This window comes from Leuciscus leuciscus (genome assembly GCF_965113295.1).
Source record: "Leuciscus leuciscus genome assembly, chromosome: 12".
Taxonomy (NCBI): Eukaryota; Metazoa; Chordata; class Actinopteri; order Cypriniformes; family Leuciscidae; genus Leuciscus; species Leuciscus leuciscus.
In genome coordinates, this window is record NC_138736.1 from 15435 (window position 1) to 40151 (window position 24717).

A 24717-nucleotide genomic window follows, 5' to 3' on the forward strand; every position below is an offset into this window, starting at 1 on the left:
TGTTCCACATTTCTGAGTCACTTTGAATAAAAGTGTCTGCTCAAGGAATAAATGTAATTAGTTCTTCTATTCTAAACTTTTTTCTTTTTTAAGATTTGCACTGGACACAATTTAGTTTAGAATAATATAATCTAAACCTGCATGACTTTCTTCAGTGCAACACAAAAGTACATTAGGCATAATATTTCATTATGCAAACATGTTGCAGTTAAAGTGAACAGTGACTGAGGCTGCAAACATCTTTTGTGAAGGTCAAATGGGTTTGGAATGATTTTTGAAAAATTACCATTTTTTGTTGGTGAATGATTGTGGAGATTTAAGTATTTTCTTTAAAAGAGTGGTAATGAGAATATGTAAGGAATATTGAAATTCTCTTATTAGTTTGATCAATTCCTACTTTAATATTCAAGTTACATGCCACCTGAAATGCTAAAACGAACTGTGCAGCCAAAGAGGAAAATAGAACAAATATATGATAAAACTAGTTTGTCTTATGATTTAGTTGTCTAGAATTGAAGTGAAATGAATTTCTTAACACATAAATGTGTAATTGTTTGAGTCTCTTTGCTGCGGCTGAACTGACTTTCTGCCGGCTGCTAATAAACATTCATGCAAAGATAAACTTGAGAGTCATGTCTGGTAATGCTGTGCGGTAATAAGAGAAGATCCATTATTCCTGAGCCCACGGTGGTTAAAGCAGTGATAGTGACTTCTTGGAAGGGGCAAGGCCAATCTGAGTAATGGAGATGGGAGATCACCTTAAGTCAGATATAATATATAGTTGTACAAATGTATGCCACACAATCTATTTAAGAACAGTGATATTTAACAGCAATGGGTTCCTGTAAAACATGGTGATAGCATAGCCAGTCATAGGTTTAATTACCTGAGAAAACATGAAATGATCAAATATATATATATATACATTAAAATGAATGAATGAAAGTCACTTAGGATAAAGCAAATTTTGTCTTCCATTAAATAATCAACTCTGAAATATTCTTTCACTTTTTTATTTACGTAATGAAGAAATTCTAAAGTAGAAACAACCATCTTAATCAGCTAACAATCAGCTCTAACACACGTCATATAAAAAGTAAAAAAGATTTTACAGATTTATATCTAAGACCTAATTTCACAAAATGGATAAGGATTTAAAAATTGTCAAAATGATTTATGTAATGACATTTGCAATAATCCACCGCAGCATGCCGCTCATTTTTTTTTTGCATTAGAATAGTGGAATAATCATTGCAATGTGTAAAAAAAGTTTTAAAAAATAAACATTTAATAAAAAAGAAATGTTTTAACTGCTGATCTTCTGTGGTTTGTATTTTTAATTTACTGAACAGTAGCTGGTCCTCATTAAATGATTGCATGCTGATATATATTGATATTACAATAGTGTTACTGAAATACTGAACAAAAGCGTAAGAGTTTCTGTAATGCCAGAGTCTATGGTTCATCTGATGTCGGCGGGTCGGAGCTGTCGTTCTCCTTCAGCTAAGAAGATCTGCATCGCCCGATAAAGCAGGTGAACGCCTAACTCCCGTTTTCTCCGCACAGACCAAGTTGACACAACACCATAGTAGTCTCCTCTTTTCTGGTTTGTGAGCATCTTCAGCCCTAATAAAAGATCAACATGTGAACAATTATGACATTAAGATGGAAACGTGTTTGCAAAAACATTTATAACAATCCAAGCAGCCAATTTCAGATCTCTTTACCAATGGCATCCACCATACAAGCCTCACGCGTGTACGCTTCCACAGCAATGACGTTCTGGAAACAGTGCAGAGATATTACTCCGTGCCCAGCGTTCCAGACCTGCAGGATGTGCTGCACTTTTGAGCAGAGTTTCTGGAGACATCGAGAGAAAAATACCATCACAGAATTTATGATTAATATTAAGAACCATGAGCAAGAACGGTACTAAAAAGGACAAGGAGATGTGTTGTGTTTTTTTACTCAAGCAGTTTAATGCAGAACATCAAATATGGTCAACGGATGCTAAACGCATGTTCTTGACGCTGGATACCGATGAGATTTGTCCTCACGTCACGCAAGTACGGCTGAGCTTCTGTTTTTGAGCTGAGCTTCCATATTTCTATGTAGGAGCGTCAGTCAATGATTATATATTAATAAAAGCCTGAATTAAATCTATTCCATCCTGAAATTGTTATACAACCACAATGTGATTACTCCACAACATATAGTGCATGTATAATTGTATCAATTTTTTTAATATTTGTATTAATGCCTAACAAGTGTATATAATTTTACTGTGTTTCTATAAAATGTATCTGCCTTTCTAATTATTTGAAAAACATTTGGGCAATTAGTCAGATCTCCACCCAACTTCGCACACATCAACTGTAGACCATGCTGGCAAAAAGTTATCAAAAGAATTTTAATTCAGTAAACTAGGAGTTTTCACATGTGTCCTGGAGGAGCCCAGTCTCCCTCATCTAAACACCTGATTCAGCTCATCACCACATTAGTAGAGATCGCAAGAACGCAACTGAGTGTGTCTGATAAGAGAGACATACTAAATGTGCTGGGCTCCTCCAGGACAGGTTTGAGAAGCGCTAGTCTAAACTATCAGCCATTTCAGGAAGACGAAGGCTGTGATATTAATGTTGCCCACAAGAGGGAATCACAGGATAAGAGATCTTTTAAGCCTAATCTTTTTCTATCAGTTTCAATCCCTTTGAATGGAAGTAAATGCATAGATCTGGTTCTAGATCATAGATTTGTATAACTACGGTAGTTTTATATAATTTTTTTATTTCAGAAATGATTTAATATATTGCTGTGAATTTAAAATAGAGACAATTTTATTTGTCTTTTTCAATATGATGTATATGATAACATTTATAGACAAACCTATTCACCATTATGGTATGAATAATAAAACAATCAGTGTGTGTTAAACTGCAAGCCTGAGTAATGATACAGACAGCCCATTCTGACATACTGTACCAATGTTTAAAAGGCTACACATATTATACAAATAAATGATGACAATGAAAAGGGCCTTATGATAAATGCTTCAGATAAATAGAGTTTTGATATGGGGCCGCATGGAGTGTTGTGAAGATGACTTTTATAGATGCCCCATCAATGCCAGACTAAAATACTGTTGACAAGGTGACTCCCAATCTCCAGACACACTTTCTGGCAGAGAAGGAATATTCATTATGACCCAAAGCACACTGACTAAATCATGCAAGAGTCTTTAAAGAAAAATATAAAAATATGACCTAGCCAAGAGTCCTGGCTGGAATCCAAAAGAACACTTTTAGCGTGTTTTAAAGAGAAAGGTCGAGCAACACAAGCCATGCTGATAATGGGCCTTTGCCATTACAGATAAAATGAAATGTAATAATTTCAATTTAAATAATTACATTTCAAAATGAATACTATTAATAATAATAATAAAATATATTATTGTTTTGTTTAAAAACATCTTTTGAAAGGTAGTGTTACGTTCATGCTTCTATTTTGCTTTTCCCTCTCTCTCTCTCTCACTATTTCTCTCTCAGTCTGCTGTCTTGCTCTCAGGTCTCGTCACCTGTCAGTCATCATCAGTCGTCTTCTCTGTGTCCAATCCGCTGTCGCCCCCTGCTGGTTTAAAGCCTTCCGGCGTGCCTCGTGTGTGTGTTCAGTGGTTTGAGTTGTGTACTTTTTGTCGTAATCTGTTTATCGAATCCCATTCTGTGAATCTAGCACACATTACTTTATTGTTTGGGCTTTATGGCGCTTTATGACAGAGGTTGTTGTTCCTTTGTGGTGGAAAAGAGAACAGGTAAGCAGATGTGCGATATACACTGTGCGCGTAGTAAGGTCAAGTGTTAGACACACTAGAGCCGCGTTTCCACCGCAGGAACTTTCCCCAGGAACTAGGAACTTTGGGCTGGTACTCGATGTGTTTACACCGCAGGAACCAGGGTCTAAATGAAGTTCCGGGTAAATATTTCCCCCTCCGATAGTCCCTGCTCATGAGGTAGTACTTTTTCAAAGTTCAGGAACTTTCAGGGGTGGGACTTGTGCGCTGCACAAGCTGATTGGTTGTGTTCACGCCGCATTTTGGTTGGATGATTCCACGCAGCATTTTATTTATTTTTAACCTCCCTTTTAAAAAAATCTATTGCGGTTCGTGTCGTGGCTTCATGCAGAGTTGTCTGTCTGCAAATATGGAATTTAATAAAAAAACTGGCGGACTGGCGACGAGTTTCAGGCTTTATTAGGGGGATTTGTGGAAGAGGAAACTTTCTGCGCGTTCGTCCCAGCCATCTCACGGTCAATGTCCGCAATAGCTGATAACATACAAATTTTATATCTAACGTTAGCATTACGAGCTTACTGAACACGCTTTATCAGTGCTCGTCTCTTTTCTGCCACAGCTTTTATTATTAAGTCTTTATGTTTACACATTGTCATCTATTGCAAGGTTAGGTTAGTAACAAACAACTATTTACAAGACTGTCACTATTTATGATTGATAGACGGGGTTCAGGCTTTTTTTAAGTGTATTTGCGAAAGAGGAATTTTTTTTTCCGCGTTCGTCCAATGCATCTCACAATAACTGATAACATACGTTGTCTAATTTTATACGCATACGAGCTTTCCGAACACGCTTTAGTATCAGTGCTCGTCTATTTTGTTTTGTTAATTACCTCGTTAGTAAACCAATACATAACTGCAGCACAGTTTGAATCTCCTCCATAATTATAAATGTGGCGCAACTGATTATGTCCGTCGCAGACTGGGAGGAGCAGTTGCGCGCAGTTTACCTTCCCGGTACTTTAGACCGCGGTGTAAACGCAGAAAGCAACCGGTCTGGGGCAAAAAAAGTTCCTGGGAAAAAAGTTCCTGGTACAAATTGTTCCGGGTAATTTCGGTGGAAACGCGGCTTAGGTAAGGAGTGTGCCACCCCTTGTATTTTTGTTTTCTGTAACTGGAGTAGGATATTTACGGCATCACATACACCGAACAATTTGCTTTATTTTTCACAATTTTCTTTCGGTAGTTTTGAGGGCTGGAGGAGTATAGTTGTATAATTATTTGGTTTTATATGGTGCCCCTTTAGGTTCCTTTACCTGACGTTATTTGTATTTTTTTCCCCCTTTCTTTATTTGTCTATACCACACTGTAAATAGCTCATGCACTGTAACTAGTGGCTTTGGCTTTTGTTGAAAGAATTACTGACTTTTGGCAAAGATACCAACGTATCCATGGTTATTTCTGCTCATTCCAATTTACCAGCAGAAATGTAGTATCTGAATGTTACGTTCCATTCCCTAGATCTTTAAAGATCGTAACAGGTAGTGTACATCTTAAAAAAGATTTTTCTCTTCATTCATCATTGACTAAATATCACACAAAAAGAATGATCAAATAAGGACACATCTGACCTTGGAGGTCTTGTCTCCTTTGAAATATTCCAGAGCTTCATAGAGGTGACTGTAAGGTCTAGAACGCTTGCCCTTCCCAACATAGAACACCGCATTGATGAATGTCTGAAAACATTCTTTAGGGACCATGGATTGACTTCGATATGGTAGATTCTTTGTCACTCTATAAAACAGCAGTGGGAGAAAATGTTAGTAAACGATAAAAAGAAACGGTCATTGTTCAAATAAAGGCAACAAAAATGTGAAAGAAAATACATGCCGTGGGTCAAGCAGAAGGTAGTTAAAGCTGGACTTAATGAAACCCTCACGCCATCTCTTATTCTGATCTGGCTTATCAAACTGCTCACACAGAGCGAGCTCATCAGCTTGACAGTTAGGAAGCAGGAATCTGTGAAGCGCAGTTTCCAGTTCTGGGCTGTAACCTGCAGATGAGAAAGAAATGCATGATGAAGTATGGCATTTATATGCTAACACTGATCATCTACTCTTTATTCCAGAGGAACTCAACTTTTGAGGCCCAATTTACTTTACAATTATTTATCATCACCCATTAAGATACAAAATATTAAGCCAGTTTGACAGATTAATTTTTATGAAATGTAAAAGACCTTTCACACTGAGCGTGATGCGATAAAGCTTAGCGAATCGCTGATGAACAGAGCTTTCAAACTGAATGCGAAACGATTGTTTGCCTTCATCTAATGCACGCCTGCACAATAGGTGGCGCCAACCGAGAATATATTTTTCCTCATGTGTGTATCACAAAATTAAAAGCCTGATTAATGTGACCTTTGAGGGCCAATTATAATAAAATAATGTAAAAGCTTATGGGCCAGATGGCCACCTGTTGAGTACCTTGGCTGTATGTCATGTTATGCATTTTATTTTGTGTACTTACCACTGAAATTAGTGGGGCTCAGAGGGATTCTGGGGTTCTGAAGGGATCTCTTCAACTTCTGCACGTACAGTGGGCGGGTTTGACTGTTTATAGGTCCTGGATCTTCTCCCATTTCAATTAACTTATTTCTGAGTTCCTTGTCAGTTAAGCCACTTACTCTAACATCACCCTGTTTGGGACGACAGCTTTCTTTGTTACCGTCTGGACTTGTAGACCCGAGCTGAAGCGAGCGCCAATCATAAAGAAGTGTGTCTTCAGAGTTACTGGTGCTTATGCTAGAACTGAAGGAGGTATTGGCCGTTGGAGGAACATGGGTCTCAATGAACTTATGGCCCTCTTCAGTGTCAGTATAAAGGTATTCCACAAGTTCATCGCTATCAGTAGTTAAAGGCTGTCCACCAAGTGTGCAAGAAAGGTTTGCCAGTGTCTGTCGCGACGAGTGGACAGACAGTCGGCTCATGCTATACCGAGGTGTACATCCAGAGCGCCCTGAATTAGCGCATGGATTCTTCTGTGCTTTTGGGGATTCATACGTCAAACTGGAAGGAGATTCTGAGTTATTTACCTGAAATGGCAAAGACCCTTGAGAAGTAAGTCCACACGTAACACAGGACTCTTTGTTTCCTACAGCAGTAGGGACGAACTGTGGCGTTTCTGTTGTGGTTTGCTTCACTTCTTGTACATCAGTCAAATGGTCTACTAACCCTTTGTAACAAACAGGAGTGATTACCTTATTACCAGCCTCACTTGCACTCGTTTCCAACTGTGATTCAACACTCCTTTCAGAAATTAAGACTGTGTCAGCCATGCTCTCGGATAACATTTGCGTGTCAGCTTGGCTTTGGCCATCTGAGCTCACAGATAACTTCAGAGAGCTCAACTGCGAGTCAACATCCTCCATTTTGCTTTCTCCATTGAAGCTGTCTTCGTCAAGACTGTGCTTTGACGTAACATATGGTGACTTAACTGTGTTGCGTCGCAAACGAGTAACGGTGGGTAGTGTCTGTTCAAAGAGGCAAGAGCTGGTTTGTAAGGAGGACAGTTTTTGGCTCATTCTCTCTGAATGACGACTCAATCTGGACCTTGTTCTCCCAGTAACAAATGGACTTGGGATATCAGTTTCATTACTGGCCACCTCAACTTTACCAGCATTTCCGCTAATTGCAGATAAACTCGCTTCTTCAATATGACTCCTGACTCCTTCTGGCAGGTGTCTGTTTCCCTCTCCAACAAAGGAAAGGCATGCATTTCTAACACTAAAAACTAACCCACTCTGTCCTACAGTCGATTCGGATTTCTGGGCACAGGGTTTGGTCAAAGGAGAATTTCCATTGTCTTTAGTACTGGGCAACCCATTTTCCACAGAACCTTCAGTTGGGCTCTGGTATGGTTCACTGCCACAGCTATTGTACTCGCTAGAGCCACTACTAATGAGGGGCTGGATGATGCTCTTAAATTCATCATCATCGTTATCATCATCATCATCATCAAGTGGTACAGGCCCCACTACAGTCTTATCAAATTCATCTTCCAATGTGTTGACTTTGGAAAAAATGAATACATCATCGGGATACGTGACATCAATTCCCTGATTCTGTAACACAGTAGCCATACGTTTATTATCTAGAAAATCAGGGTATTCAGAAAGATCTAAAGTAAGATCACTAGACTGATCGAGAGAGAACTGCAGATGATCATCTTGTCCGATAATAGGCAAATAATCAATAGTTCCTCTGAAGGTGACACTCCTCCGGTTTTCTGGTTGAGAACGAACAGGGATATTCTGAGACTGCAGACCATCACAGTCACTATCTGTGGCTTGATGCTGATGTTCAGATATTAACCCTGGATTGGCCTTATTGTCCACGACAGAAACACAAGTACTGGACAATATGGGTAACTCTTTACAAATTTCACCATTATTCCAAATATGAGAATCTTGTGACTCGAGATCTGACATATCTGAGAGCCAGAAAGCCTGACTTTCTCTGTTCAAAGGTTTTCCACTGTGTCTGGAAAACGAGGACAGTCGTGTGCTGCTCAGTGGTTCTGCTCCAGGAGGAATCAGCACTGACGCTTCTGGACTCAACGAACTGTCACTCATGGACTGGCCAGAAAGGATTGCTAGAAAAAAGGAAGAATACAGAATATTATGATAGTATAATTTGTTCTCCATACACATACAATAGACAAAACAATGAATTATCTTTGACTTTGATGGAACACTTCTTTTAGAACAGTGGTTCCCAATTCTGATCCTGGCGCAATCCCCCTTTACATATTTTGTAAGGGTGCTCCAATCAGGATTTTAGGGGCTGATCTCCGATCACTGAAACAAGTATCAACCGATACCCATCACCGATACCGATGGCCAACATAAACAATACAACATAATAACAAAATCAAATGTAAAACAACACTGTATAGTCTTCACTGTATTAATTAAATATAGAGTAATCCTACTAACTCTGCTAAAGAGCAGTGAATAATTTTCTTTGTCTTTTGTTGTTAACATTAATGACACACTGCACAGGTTTATTGGGCTACTTACACTTTAAGAGCTGATGCACGGATTCAATGTACTGTTACATATCGCCGCTGTCGGGCGGAAACCTCCTATGTCCAAATTTTGTCAATTTCATATTTTTTCACAAATCGATGCTATTGGTCAGTCCCCCATGTGGATCTGTTATTTTTACAAATTATTAACCAATCTAAAGTGTTGAAAATAGCTTGAGATCAAATCTCTTAACTCTATTGGACACTTCAACTGTCTGACAAGTCTCGTAACTCGACATCATCTTCACTCCGCGGCGGGAGCTTCGCGGCATTTTGTCTCCTCAAGATTGAAAGTCGCAAAGATTAAGAAATCCTTGTCGAGCAACACGTAAAGAAAGCCTTAACTATGATATCAGTTATTTATGTATTTTAAATATCTACTTATTACTAGGCTTATTATTACTAGGCTTATTATACATGTGCATTGAAGTTTAAAATGTATCTACTATAATACTTGAATTGAATTAAATGTTTTGGATACCAGAATTAAATTATTGTTTTTATTATTATTTTACTGACTCGAAGTTGGCACTGTGCACGTAAAATACTCCAAGTAGGAGGTTTTATTTATGGGAGAAAAAAGGGCTGTCTACTGGCGCCAAGTAAGCCTATCTTTGGATAACTCTGTCTGTTTTTTAGACAATAATGTGTTAAAATAGTTAGGTGAGATACATTTGAGTAGGCCTGTTTTGTTAAAAATCGATAGCTGTAATGCTTCAGTGCAGAAGGAAGCCTGTGAGTCACGAAGGTAAGTTTGGGGGCAGATTAGGCTAATTTCCACCTATTAGACAGCCTAGTCACCTCATCATTTTTTGTTTTGCATCACTCATAGCTTTAAAATGGAGTTTAGGAAGATGTATGTAACCACAATCATTAGCTTTGAATAGCTCTTAAAGCCTTATCTCTTGTCAAAAGGCTCAACGCGACCGCAGACTTTGATGAACACTGCTGACAGCAGCAACGTCTGTGTCCGTACTGTTCTTATCCTAACCCTAACCCTAACCCAAGTCATAAATCTTGTATCTCCGATTAAACATGATTTTGGGGAAATGTTGTGTTAATGTTGGTACACAACAGCAATATAAGGTATATACCAACTTTAACGAAACAATGTATAATAACTCAAAAAATATGCCTTTTTTTAATTTCCTGAAAAATAATGGTTTGGAGATACGAGGATTCCGCCCGACAGCAACGATATGCGATTTATTCCCCAACTGTTAAAGTTAACCTAACCGACTGTGTTTAAGGAGAGAGATTCATGAACTGAGCTGCACTGACAGGGTCCCTACACAGTGCTCACTACATGAGCACCGTATAATATTAGTATACGGAAATAAACGCACTATTGTTATATTAGATTTTACAAATTATGTTTATTTTAATATTAAACATCATAACATAACACTCAGGCCCTTAAGAGAGCAGCCAGAAAAATGGAGCGCAACTGGAAGAAAACAAAACTAGAGGTATTTCGCATTTCATGGAAAGAGAGCTCGATTGCATACAGAGAGGCTTTAAAAGCTGCTAGATCTGTTTATTTTTCAAACCTATTAGAAGAAAATAAACAAAACCCTAGGTGTTTATTTGAAATAGTGGCTAAACTAACAAAAAATAAATCCTCAACCCCAGACGTTTCTAAACAACACAGCAGTAATGACTTTATGAACTTCTTTACTAACAAGATTGATAATATCAGGGAGAAAATTATAACTATGCAACAGTCTACTACAGTATCGCATCAGGCAGTGCACTGTAGTCTCCTTGAAGAAAAATTTGATTCATTCGTTGCTATAGGAGAGGAAGAATTTACCAAACTCGTTAAATCATCTAAATGTATGTTAGACCCTATACCGACTAAGCTACTGAAAGAGATGCTCCCAGAGGTCACAGATCCTCTTCTTAACCCCTTAAACCCTAAGCGTCCCGCCGGCGGGACGCCACCCCATGAAAAATATTCATAATCAAATTACTAAGCAACCACTGAATGGAACAACACAAAATAGGTATCATTTTAAAGCTTAGAATCTCAGCTTTTTAATGCATCTAATTACTTCGATCAACTTCTAATGATTGCAGAGTTATTCCACTAAATACGAGTGTACCCGCCGCAGGCGCCACCTAGCTGCAAAATTAATAATCATAATTTTTTTTCAAAAATATTACCTGGATCAACTTAAAATAGATGTCATTTGAAAGCTTAGAGTCTGAAATTTACAATGAATGTAGCCAATTTGATAAACTCCAATGTAGTGCTGAGTTATTTGCTGATAAATAGAAAAAAAATGTTTTCATAATTTATAAACTACTTTTTTGTACCACATACTGCAATATGTCAAAAACATCATACAGCTCAGATAGTCCTGTGTCATATGTCATTTGAAAGGTCTCAATGAGTAGAATACAACAAGCATAATTGTTCCAGGGTTTTTAATAAACTTGAGCAAGGTTTTTGTAAAATAACCCCTTAAGAGACCCATGTGTAAACCATATATGGATGCTGCATTTTAGACACATTTCCGCTTGTAACTTCATGAAACATGCTCCAATTGTGGAAAATGACACATCATTATTTACAGCAGATGCTTACAATTAAAAAGAGTCCAAACTCAACATAATCCATCACTCAGAACTAAAGATATTCCTCATGGAGTTCTAAACCACAAAAAATCCACTGATTCACGTAGCCTAGCAAGGTAGCTTAGACTTGGCCTTTTTACTCGTATCTTCATGAAACATTCGCCGATCATGAAAAATTATACATCGTTATTTACAGCAGGAGCTCACGATTACAAAGAGCCCAAACTTAATATATTCCATCAATCAGATCTAAAGATATTTTCTCATGGCGTTCTAAAACAAAAAATACCTCAGACGCGCCTATCCTAGTATATACTCATGAAGCACTCGCGTTTGGTTTTCACTTATAACTTCACAAAGCATGCACAGATCGTAGAAAAATGCACATCATTATTTTCAGCAGACTCTCACGATTAAAAAGAGCCCAAACTCAGCAAAATCCATCACTCAGATCTAAAGATATTCCTCGTGGGAGTTGTAACACACGAACCACCACCGGCGCGCATAGACCGTTTATTATAGATGTAGCACTTGTCGCGTTTTAACTCATAACTCAATGAAGCATGCATCAATTGTGGAAAATGGCACATCATTATTTACAGCAGATTGTTAAGATTAAAAAGAGCCCAAACTCGCCATAATCCATCACTCAGATCTAAATATATTCCTTATGGCGTTCTAACACAAAAAATTCCACAGGCGGATCTATGAAGTAGCAATAGCAGTGATGCGATGTTGTTTTGATGTGACGTTTCAGCTCATAACTCAATGAAACATGCATGGATTGTGAAAAATCACACATCTTTATTGACAGCAGATTCTCACGATTACAAAGAGCCCAAACACAACATAATCCATTGCTTTGATCACGAGATATTCCTCACGAAGTGATGCATACTTGGCTAAAAAACAAGTCTCTCATCCTCCCGGGGTGCAAAGTGTTTTCCAGTTTTCCCGGAACCATCCGTGCTCGATTTCAAACGTGGAATAACACAAAATATGTATCATATTAAAGCTTAGAATCTCAGCTTTTTAATGCATCCAACCACTTCGATCAACTCTGAACGAGTGCTGACTAGTCTCTCTCAACCGGAGTGTACCGCCCGCGGACGCCCCACAGGCGCCACCTAGCTGCGAAAATATTAATTATCATATTTTTCCAAAATATTGCCTTGATTCAAACAAAATTGGTGTCATTTGAAAGCTTAGAGTCTGAACTTTACAGTGAATGTAGCCAATTCGAAAAACTCCTAAGTACTGCTGAGTTATTTGTTGATAAATAGAATATTTTTTTTCATAATCTATAAAATAGTTTTTTGTACTATGTACTGCAATGTGTCAAAAACATCATACATCTCATGAAACATTCAAAAATCATTGAAAATTGCACTTAATTTTTTACAGCATATTAATACAATTCAAATGAGCCCAAAATTTACTTAATCTATTGCTTTTATGACAAGATTTTCTTCATGGTGAAACAATTTTAAAAATGCCCATGAGGGGGCGTCAAGGTCTCAACAAAAAGGCTATCTTGGTTCCAAATGCTATAACTTTTGATTGCTTTATCCAATCACCACAAAATTTTATCGAGATGCAGCTCATATGTAGAGGGACTTCCCCAAAAAAGAATTTTCCTTCTACCTTATTTCCTTCCTGAGTTATTCCATGTCAAATAAGAAAGATATGCATTATCATAATAAAAATTATATATATTTTTTGTCTTTTATCAGCAGTTTCTCGGCAGGAGAATGTCCAAATGTAATGTAATGTATATTTTCAAAAAATTTGAAAAGTGTTCTTTCAAACGATACCTACCTTTAGAATCTCCTTGCTATAGTTTTGAAGTTATGAGTCTTTAGTTTTGTGTATGTCACTAAGAAAACTCATTTTTTTTATTGCCTTCCAAATGTGTGAGGACTTAACAAAAAGGCTCCCTTTGTTCCAAGTGCTGTAACTTTGGATTACTTTATGCTATCATCATAAAATAATGATCCAGACGCAGACCACACATAGGGGAACATCACAAAAAAAGAATTATTTTGCTACCGTATTTCCTTCCGGAATTATTGCATTTCAAATAAGAAAGATATCTAAATTATTAAAAAATAATATTAATATTTTTGTCTTTTATCAGCATTTTCTCAGCATTAGATTGTCCAAAAGTAATAAAAATTTATATTTTCTAAAAATATAAAAAGTTTCCTAACAAATGATATCTACCTTTTGACTCTCCTCTCTATAGTTTTGAAGTTATGAGTCTTTACTTTTTTGTGTGTCACTCAGACAAAAAACTCCAAAAATGGCCTCAGTGTTTAAGGGGTTAATATCATTCATTCATCTTTGTCAATAGGATATGTACCGAAAACTTTTAAGCTGGCTATGATTAAACCGCTTGTTAAAAAAACACAACTTGATCCTACAGAATAAGTCAATTACAGGCCGATCTCGAATCTGCCTTTTCTGTCAAAGATACTAGAAAAGGCAGTATCCTCACAACTATGCTCCTTTTTAGAAAGAGATGATATCTGTGAGGATTTCCAGTCAGGATTTAGACCGTACCATAGTACAGAGACAGCTCTCATTAGAGTTACAAATGATTTGCTCTCATCATCCGATCGTGGTTGTATCTCTCTATTAGTGTTACTCGATCTAAGTGCTGCATTTGACACTATCGACCATAACATTCTTTTAAATAGACTCGAAAATTATGTTGGCATTAGTGGCATTGCACTAGCATGGTTTAAATCATACTTATCTGACCGTTATCAGTTTGTAGCAGTAAATGAAGAGATGTCTTATCGTTCACAAGTTCAGTATGGCGTACCACAAGGCTCAGTACTAGGACCGTTGCTGTTCACTCTGTACATGCGACCCTTAGGAGATATCATTAGGAAGCATGGCATTAGTTTTCACTGTAATGCTGATGATACTCAGCTCTATATTTCTTCACGCCCAGATGAAACTTACCAATTCACAAAATTAACGGAATGCATAGCTGATATAAAAAATTGGATGACTAGTAATTTCCTACGACTTAATTCTGAAAAAACAGAGATTGTAATTATTGGATAAAAAACGTCCTCACGTAATAATCTAGAATACTCTCTAACACTTGATGGCTGCTCTGTTAAGTCCTCATCGTCGGTGAGGAACCTGGGTGTGCTCTTTGATACCAATCTTTCATTTGAAAGTCACGTGTTTAGTATCTGTAAAACCGCATTTTTCCATCTTAAAAATATATCTAAATTACGTCATATGCTCTCATTGACAAATGCGGAACAGTTAGTTCATGCGTTCATGACCTCAAGGCTAGATTATTGTAATGCTCTACTGGGTGGTTGCCCTGCACGCTTAATAAATAAACTACAGCTGGTCCAAAACGCAGCAGCTCGAGTTCTTACCAGAACCAGGAAGTATGACCATATTAGCCCAGTTCTGTCAACACTGCACTGGCTCCCTATTAAACATCGTATACATTTTAAAATATTGCTGATTACTTACAAAGCACTAAATGGTTTAGCTCCACAGTGCTTGAGCGAGCTCTTAACGCATTATAGTCCTTCACGTCTATTGCGATCTCAAAATTCCGGCCAGTTAATAATACCTAGAATATCAAAATCGACTGCTGGCGGTAGATCCTTTTCCTATTTAGCACCAAAACTTTGGAACAATCTTCCTAACATTGTCCGGGAAGCAGACACACTCTGTCAGTTCAAAGCTAGACTAAAAACACATCTTTTTGACCTAGCATACACATAACACATTATAGACTTCTATAATTCCATATTAGGCTGCATAGGTTAGGCCAGCCGGAACCGGGAACACTTCCCATAAATCCTGATGTACTCGTTACATCATAAGAAGAATGGCGTCTACGCTAATATTAGTCTCTCTGTTTATACCGAGGTTTACCGCAGTCCGTCGGATCCAGGCCGTATCCAGATCTGAAGAAGGACCAGCGCCTGGACGCGACAACAATGCAGTCCTGAAGTGTCAACAAGACTCTCCGTTTCCTGAAGTGAGGTGGACCTCGGCCGTATCCAGATCAGATGGTGGATCTGCACCTGGACCTAACCATGACGCATCCTGAAGTGCCAGCCTCATCAGCCCTGTGAAGGCCTCATCGACACGACCAATCTGACTTCTGGCCTGTTACGCTGCCTGGATCATAATCATACACTGTTCGCTCGTTGGCCAGAGGAGAACTGGCCCCCGACTGAGCCTGGGTTCTCCCAAGGTTTTTTTTCTCCATTCTGTCACCCGATGGAGTTTTGGTTCCTTGCCACTGTTGCCTTGGCTTTTGGCTTGCTTAGTTGGGGAAATTTAATATTCAACAATATTATTGATCTGCCTTATTATGGGGTGGACGATGATGCAATTTTCTTCTAGAAACAAACTTTGTTGTATTATTTTCATGTTATCAATGTGAAGCTGCTTTGATACAATCTGTATTGTAAAAAGCGCTATATAAATAAAGGTGACTTGACTTGACTAGGGAACAGGGAGCAGTGAACTGCGTAAGGGAACAGGGAGCAGTGAACTGCATAAGGGAACAGAGAGCAGTGAACTAAGTAAGGAACAGTGAACTGCGTAGGGAACAGGGAACTGCGTAGGGAACAGGGAACTGCGTAGGGAACAGGGAACTGCGTAGGGAACAGGGAACAGTGAACTGCGTAGGGAACAGTGAACTGCGTAGGGAACAGGGAACAGTGAACTGCGTAGGGAACAGGGAACAGTGAACTGCGTAGGGAACAGGGAACAGTGAACTGCGTAGGGAACAGGGAACAGTGAACTGCATAGGGAGCAGAGAGCAGTGAACTACATAGGGAGCAGGGAGCAGAGAGCAGTGAACTGGGTAGGGAACAGTGAACTGCATAGGGAGCAGAGAGCAGTGAACTGCGTAGGGAACAGAGCAGTGAACTGCGTAGGGAGCAGAGAGCAGTGAACTGCGTAGGGAACAGAAAGCGGTGAACTGCGTAGGGAGCAGAAAGCAGTGAACTGCGTAGGGAACAGAGAGCAGTGAACTGCATAGGGAGCAGAGAGCAGTGAACTGCATAGGGAGCAGAGAGCAGTGAACTGCATAGGGAGCAGAGAGCAGTGAACTGCGTAGGGAACAGAGAGCAGTGAACTGCGTAGGGAACAGGGAACAGTGAACTGCGTAGGGAACAGGGAACAGTGAACTGCATAGGGAGCAGAGAGCAGTGAACTGCATAGGGAGCAGAGAGCAGTGAACTGCGTAGGGAACAGGGAACAGTGAACTGCGTAGGGAGCAGAGAGCAGTGAACTGCGTAGGGAACAGAGAGCAGTGAACTGCGTAGGGAACAGGGAACAGTGAACTGCATAGGGAGCAGAGAGCAGTGAACTGCATAGGGAGCAGAGAGCAGTGAACTGCGTAGGGAACGGGGAGCAGTGAACTGCGTAGGGAACAGAGAGCAGTGAACTGCATAGGGAGCAGAGAGCAGTGAACTGCGTAGGGAACAGGGAACAGTGAACTGCATAGGGAGCAGAGAGCAGTGAACTGCATAGGGAGCAGGGAGCAGTGAACTGCGTAGGGAACGGGGAGCAGTGAACTGCGTAGGGAACAGAGAACAGTGAACTGAGTAGGGAACAGTGAACTGCGTAGGGAACAGGGAACAGTGAACTGCGTAGGGAACAGGGAACAGTGAACTGCGTAGGGAACAGGGAGCAGTGAACTGCGTAGGGAACAGGGAGCAGTGAACTGCGTAGGGAACAGGGAACAGTGAACTGCGTAGGGAACAGGGAACTGTGTAGGGAGCAGAGAGCAGTGAACTGTGTAGGGAGCAGAGAACTGCGTAGGGAACACAGCACAGCTCATGGATCTCTCTCCTGACGAGCTGAATCAGGTGTGAAACATACTAAATATGCAGAGTAGGGGGGCCTTAATCTAACTGTGTTAAAACAAGGCCTGTTAAATAACTTAAACGATAACAACAAAAAATCTTACAATATTGAAATTTGGGTACATCATGTTCCTCTTTGGATGTGTGGGATTCATACTCTTGAAGAAGACTAGCACATTTACTGTTCTCCTCCTGTTCTGCCAGATCAGATGGTTTATTCCCATCCTAGAAATAAAGCATTAAACACTTTTATAAGGTTCTTCACTCAGCAACTGTATAAAAAAAAAAAAAAAAAAAAAAAAATTTACAAAGTCACTTTCAGCTTTCACTTAATTTAAAAAACAGAGTTAAATGTCTAGATATATACAGATGGTCTCCATCCACACAGGTCAGTACTGGAGATGTTAATGCACTGAATTCTTTACCTGATCTGTGAGGTTTGGATCTCCACCATTCCTTAAGAGTAATCTGAGATTCTGAAAACACCCCCAAGATGCAGCAATATGTAATGGAGTCAGACCCTCACTACTCCTAAAAAACAAAAACAACAACAACTTCATCTTCAACACAGCTATGTAGGAAACATTGGTGTACCAGGTGAATGCTCAGTAATACTTCTTTGCCATGGGCATTATTCTATTATTGCACTGAATGGCGTGAATGACCAATCATAGACAAGCATTCCTAGAAAGCTAGCGTGTAAGTGATATGATCATAGCATGCAGTGCACCACTCGTGTCTAACGGTGTAACTGACCTGAGGTTTGGGTCGGCTCCGTGCTGAAGGAGGAGTTTCAGGCAACGCAGTCCTTTCTCAGACTCTTTACCTGAAGATAAATGAACCGCTGCCACGCCGTCGCGGATGATCCCATTGGGATTAGCACCCCGACATAGCAGAGACTCCACACACCTGCATAACAATAACAAGATCATGATCATACCTGCGTGTGGCAGCATGCAACAGTCCAACACAAGCGAACTCACCTTCACTGCAGAAGAGTTAGGGTTACCATTGCATGAAATATCAAATAAAGGTAAATTAAAAAAGTCTAAATCTAAAGTTTAAAAAGCCATTTTACACGGCAATATGTTACAGGCGCCTAGGATTTTATTCTCTTCTAAACCACAAAAACTCACTGCAACACTTTCCTAAACATCCGCATTTCCCTTCGGCTGATACTTGACACGAATGCAAAGCTGATTCAGTGCTAGTTTGATCTGTTATTTAATGTTATTAAAATGTTACAGATTTATGTAGCCAGATTTATTCCTTTGTTAATAATTCGTTACACAGAACTTTATTATATTAAATATTAATCAAAAATGATTCACACCTTCACAAAATCCAAACATTCAGTGTAAGAGTAAAAAAATGAAAACATTATTTATAGTAAGTTTACTTGATTCACAGCTTATTTAGAGTTCTGACCTCAACAACCAAACTGCATTTACCGCAAACAGTGAAAACTAAAAGATTGTTTTGGTAATTGTTCTACACATTGTCATATAGATAACCTGAAAATACAGTAGTTTATAAAGGTTTATCTTGCTAACCACACATACTAAAAAAATGGGGTAAGCACACTTACATTCTCATTTTAAGAGGTGTTAAATGTGGTTTGATTTGTTTACATTAGTTAGTGTATTAGGCTAACTAACATGAACCACGAGCAATACATTTGTTACTGTATTTATTAATCTTTGTTAATCTTAGTTGAACAAACAATGAATAGCTGTATTTTTATTATGTTACTTGCGTTAGGCTAACTAATGTTAACAAATACAACTTTTGATTTAAATAATGTAGGCTACTAGTAAATAGAGAAATTAACATTAATAAAGATGAATAAATGCTGTAGAAGTGCAGTTTATTAATAGTTAATGTTAACTGATGTAGTTAACTAGAGTTTAATAAAGGGAAACTTATTGTAAAGTGTTACCGATATGTTATACACCGATTCAAACGTGTCGTGAGTTCAGTGTCGGACAGATCAGTTGTTTTAACCATTCATTAAAGTGAATCGGTTCAAAGAGTCATTAGTTCACGAATCGGACGTGTCATTAGCGGACTTGTACGCGTTGTGTGATTAGACATCGCACAATATTTGTCAACACAGAAAACATTTCATCATTGTATAGGTTTTGTTTTGTTTATTGAAAGTGTTTTCCATGTCAGCTGAACGGGCGGAATGCTTTTCAGAGAAGATAAGGCAACGTAAAAAAAATAGTAAAATAAATAAATAATTTTAGCTCAATTCACACCCAGCAGTAATTCAGGAAAAAAAAATGCCGAATGCTCTACGTGAGACTTCGGTCTTCCGATTTTTTACCATCGTGTTAATTCTCAATTGATTTTGATTAATATGCGCGAGGGAGCAAGACAGTTTGAAGACACGCGCGCGCGCGCACACACACAACCGGGCCCCCCTCTCTCTCTCTCTCTCTCTGTGCCTCTCCCTCTCCCTCTGTGCCTCTCCCTGTGCCTCTCCCTCTCTCTCTCACTCTCTCTCTCTCTCCCTCTGTGCCTGTGCCTCTCTCTCTCACTCTCTGTCTCACTCTCTCTCTGCCTCTCCCTCTCTCCCTCTGTGCCTCTGCCTCTGCCTCTCCCTCTCTCTCACTCTCTCCCTCTCTCTCTCTCACTCTCTCTCTGTGCCTCTCCCTCTCTCTCTCTCTCTCTCTCTCTGTGCCTGTGCCTCTCCCTCTGTGCCTCTCCCTCTCTCTCTCACTCTCTCTCTCTCTCTGTGCCTCTCCCTCTCTCTCTCACTCTCTCTCACTCTGTGCCTCTGCCTCTCTCCCTCTCCCTCTGTGCCTCTCTCTCTCTCTCTCTCTCTCTCTCACTCTGTGCCTGTGCCTCTCCCTCTCCCTCTCCCTCTGTGCCTGTGCCTCTACCTCTCTCTCTCACTCTCTCCCTCTGTGCCTCTCCCTCCCTCTCTCTCTCTCTCTCACTCACTCTCTCCCTCTGGGCCTCTCCCTTTCCCTCAGTAATATGCGCCCTATCGCAAGCGCAGCAGTCATACATCACTCACCGATCAAATAAGGCTTTGGCAAGACAAAAAATCACTTGTGAGAGAGACGCGTGAGTGACAGAGAGACGGAGGGAGAGAGAGACGCGTGAGTGACAGAGAGACGGAGGGAAAGAGGAACGTGTGAGTGACAGAGACGGAGGGAGAGAGAGAGACGCGTGAGTGACAGAGAGACGCGTGAGTGACAGAGAGACGGAGGGAGAGAGAGACGCGTGAGTGACAGAGAGACGGAGGGAGAGAGAGACGCGTGAGTGACAGAGAGACGGAGGGAGAGAGAAACGCGTGAGGGAGAGAGAGACGTGTGAGTGACAGAGAGACGCGTGAGTGACAGAAAGACGGAGGGAGAGAGAGACGCATGAGTGACAGAGAGACGGAGGGAGAGAGAGACGCGTGAGTGACAGAGAGACGGAGGGAGAGAGAGACGCGTGAGTGACAGAGAGACGGAGGGAGAGAGAAACGCGTGAGGGAGAGAGAGACGTGTGAGTGACAGAGAGACGCGTGAGTGACAGAGAGACGGAGGGAGAGAGAGACGCATGAGTGACAGAGAGACGGAGGGAGAGAGAGACGCGTGAGTGACAGAGAGAGACGCGTGAGTGACAGAGAGACGGAGGGAGAGAGAGACGCGTGAGTGACAGAGAGACGGAGGGAGAGAGGAACGCGTGAGTGACAGAGACGGAGGGAGAGAGAGACGCGTGAGTGACAGAGAGACGGAGGGAGAGAGAGACGCGTGAGTGACAGAGAGAGACGCGTGAGTGACAGAGAGACGGAGGGAGAGAGAGACGCGTGAGTGACAGAGAGACGGAGGGAGAGAGAGACGCGTGAGTGACAGAGAGAGACGCGTGAGTGACAGAGAGACGGAGGGAGAGAGAGACGCGTGAGTGACAGAGAGACGGAGGGAGAGAGAGACGCGTGAGTGACAGAGAGACGGAGGGAGAGAGAGACGCGTGAGTGACAGAGAGACGGAGGGAGAGAGAGACGCGTGAGTGACAGAGAGAGACGCGTGAGTGACAGAGAGACGGAGGGAGAGAGAGACGCGTGAGTGACAGAGAGACGGAGAGTGAGACGCGTGAGTGACAGAGAGTGAGACGCGTGAGTGACAGAGAGACGCGTGAGTGACAGAGAGACGGAGGGAGAGTGAGACGCGTGAGTGACAGAGAGACGGAGGGAGAGAGAGACGCGTGAGTGACAGAGAGACGGAGAGTGAGACGCGTGAGTGACAGAGAGACGGAGGGAGAGTGAGACGCGTGAGTGACAGAGAGACGGAGGGAGAGAGAGACGCGTGAGTGACAGAGAGACGGAGAGTGAGACGCGTGAGTGACAGAGAGACGGAGGGAGAGTGAGACGCGTGAGTGACAGAGAGACGGAGGGAGAGAGAGACGCGCGAGTGACAGAGAGACGGAGAGTGAGACGCGTGAGTGACAGAGAGACGCGTGAGTGACAGAGAGACGGAGGGAGAGTGAGACGCGTGAGTGACAGAGAGACGGAGGGAGAGCAGGGAAAGGAAATGCAAATACCGTAATTTGTTTTATTTTATTATAACGAAACGCAACGTGGCGGCCGGTGTTGATTCTGTTGCACACCGCCACGAATTAAGTCAAATCAAGTCAAGTCAAGTATATTTGTATAGCGCTTTTCACAATACAGATTGTATCAAAGCAGCTTCACAGTATTAAATTAAAATAATACAACAAGGTTTGTTTCTAGTGGAATTTATTGATTGATCAAATTCAATTCAATATCCCCAAAATATCCCCAACTGAGCAAGCCAAAGGCAACAGTGGCAAGGAACCGAAAAACTCCATCAAGTGACCTAATGGTGTCCTAAAACTCCATCAGGTGACCTAATGGAGAAAAAAAACCTTGGGAGAACCCAGGCTCAGTCGGGGGCCAGTTCTCCTCTGGCATTTATGAGCTAGAGGCCGGATTGTAGTTTGAACTATAGGATTATATGAATGCCTGGCTGAAGAGATGCGACTTTAATCTAGTTTTAAACTGGGAGAGCGAGTCTGAGCAACGAACAGTATCAGGAAGACTATTCCAGAGTTTTGGAGCCAAATGTGAAAATGCTCTCCCTCCTTTGGTGGTTCTGGATATCCTAGGTATGACCAAAAGCCTTGAATTTAGTGATCTTAAAGAGCGCGATGGATTATAGGGCGATAGAAGATCTGTTAAATAGAATGGAGCTAAGCCGTTTAGGGCTTTATAAGTCAGTAGCAATACCTTGTAATTAATACGGAACTTTATAGGTAACCAATGCAGTGATGATAAAATCGGTGTTATATGATCATATTTTCTTGATCTAGTAAGAACTCTAGCGGCGGCATTTTGGACTAACTGTAGCTTGTTTATTGAGGATGCAGGACAACCAGCTAATAAGGCATTACAGTAATCCAGTCTCGAGGTCATGAATGCATGAACTAACTTTTCTGCATCAGAAACTGATAGCATATTACGTAGCTTAGCAATGTTTCTAAGGTGGAAAAAGGCTGTTTTTGTAACATATGAAATATGATTTTCAAAAGACAGGTTGCAATCGAGTATAACACCCAGGTCTTTTACTGTAGAGGATAAAGTAACAGGACATCCTATGATGTTAAAGTTGTATTGTGCGAGGTTTTGTGGGCAGTTTTTTTAACCGATAAGTATTACCTCTGTCTTGTCTGGATTTAATAAAAGAAAATTACGCGTCATCCAATCTTTTATATCTTTAACACACTCTGTCAATTTGGAAAATTTAGCGTTTTCATCCGGCCGTGATGAAATATATATTTGAGTGTCATCAGCATAACAATGGAAACTAATTCCATGTTTCCTTATAATATTTCCAAGTGGCATCATATATATTGAAAATAACAGAGGGCCTAATACAGATCCCTGCGGCACTCCATAGTTTACTGGAGTTATGATCGATTTTTCTCCATTTAAATAGACAAAATGGTAGCGGTCAGATAGGTATGATTTGAACCAGCTTAGTGCTTGTCCTTGAACACCAGTATAATTTTGTAGTCGATCTAAGAGTATTGTGTGATCTATAGTATAGAACGCATACACAAGACAAATAGACAATTAGTATATGTGTGGGAAACAATATATAATAACTATCATGTTATTGTTATCACTGTAAAGCCATATTACCTTTGTTTTTAAATTACTTTATTTATAAAAAAAAAACTTTAATAAAGGTGTTTTTACTGAATAAAAATACATTTATTTTATTAATTAAAAGAAACAGAAAAATAGTACAAACTTTGATCAAGTAAGTGTTTTGATCAAGCATTAACTTTAATTAAAGCATTTGTATCAATAATCTCAATATAAGCTCATTAGCTTCACCACCTCAAACATTTCTTTTCCAAAAGTGTTTCTCCATCAGAGTTCAATATAAAGACACACTGAGCTCCGTTACATCCCGTTTCAAATGTACAAAATTATAATGACTTTAAAGTAAAATAATGATTACAGAGCACAAGCAATTCACGAAACCACTGAACCCGATTTCTGTTGTTTTGGCCACATCAGAAACTGAATATAATAATGTGTTTCGATGACAGCTTGATCCCAACATGCCATTTCTGAAGACAAGCGTGTTCTTCGTTCTGTTGTAATGATCATCTTACTGTAAGACAGCGTGCTTTATTGTTTACTTGTTTTTAACGTTAGTTTTTATAAATCTACAAGGACACTGGAAGTTTAAGTTATCCTAATGTAAGAGTTTGAACAACGTTATAGTGACTGAGATACAGCCATTATGACAAATAGAAACTTATATTTAAAGTGCAAAAGTCCGTGTTTACCTGGCGTCTGCCTCACTGACTGCATCGATCAGGAGAGCCTCTAACTGCGCCATTACTGTGCGTTAAACTGCTTCCACGCCATGCTTATACAGGCTAAACTCTCAGCGAAAAGGTTCTTAAACATGTTTTTTGTCTTTGTTTTGATGAAGTTTCCTCCTGAACAAGAATGTTTATCCTCACACCGTTGTTATCCACAACAAAATTCCCTCCATTCACAGTTTTTCCGCTTCGGCCAAATGACATAGCGCCATCTGCCATTGCGGAGGTGTAGTGACTCACAGAGACTCACAGCGCCATCTGCCGTCGCGGAGGTGTAGTGACTCACAGCGCTATCTGCCGTCGCGGAGGTGTAGTGACTCACAGCGCCATCTGCCGTCGCGGAGGTGTAGTGACTCACAGCGCCATCTGCCGTCGCGGAGGTGTAGTGACTCACAGAGTTCATCACTGGCGCCTCACTATTCAGGTTTCGTTTCTCCATGTTAAAGTGCAGCGAGTGAATCTGAGTCTCTCGAGGTTGAAAGTCTCTGCCACTACAAAATAAATCTTATAGCATCCAGCAAAAGGCACAAGACAAACAAATGCT

General features: G+C 40.4%; 1 protein-coding gene across 2 annotated transcripts; it reads right to left on the minus strand.

Annotated features, from left to right (window-relative positions):
* Positions 1-997: 997 nt before the first annotated feature.
* LOC309511043 (uncharacterized protein) lies at positions 998-24383 on the minus strand. Of its 2 annotated transcripts, XM_082186062.1 has the most exons (9): positions 24135-24383; positions 18075-18227; positions 17744-17849; positions 17423-17543; positions 6316-8439; positions 5677-5839; positions 5418-5580; positions 1728-1860; positions 998-1626 (listed from the first exon to the last, which is right to left on the minus strand). In XM_082186062.1, the coding sequence occupies exons 1-9, from the start codon at positions 24185-24187 to the stop codon at positions 1463-1465; spliced, it is 3180 nt and encodes a 1059-aa protein (XP_082042188.1). In that variant the 5' UTR covers positions 24188-24383; the 3' UTR covers positions 998-1462. The 2 variants fall into 2 exon arrangements, with proteins under 2 accessions (XP_082042188.1, XP_082042189.1); XM_082186063.1 differs by lacking the exons at positions 17423-17543; positions 17744-17849; positions 18075-18227; positions 24135-24383 and adding an exon at positions 15370-15580.
* Between the last annotated feature and the right edge of the window lie 334 nt (positions 24384-24717).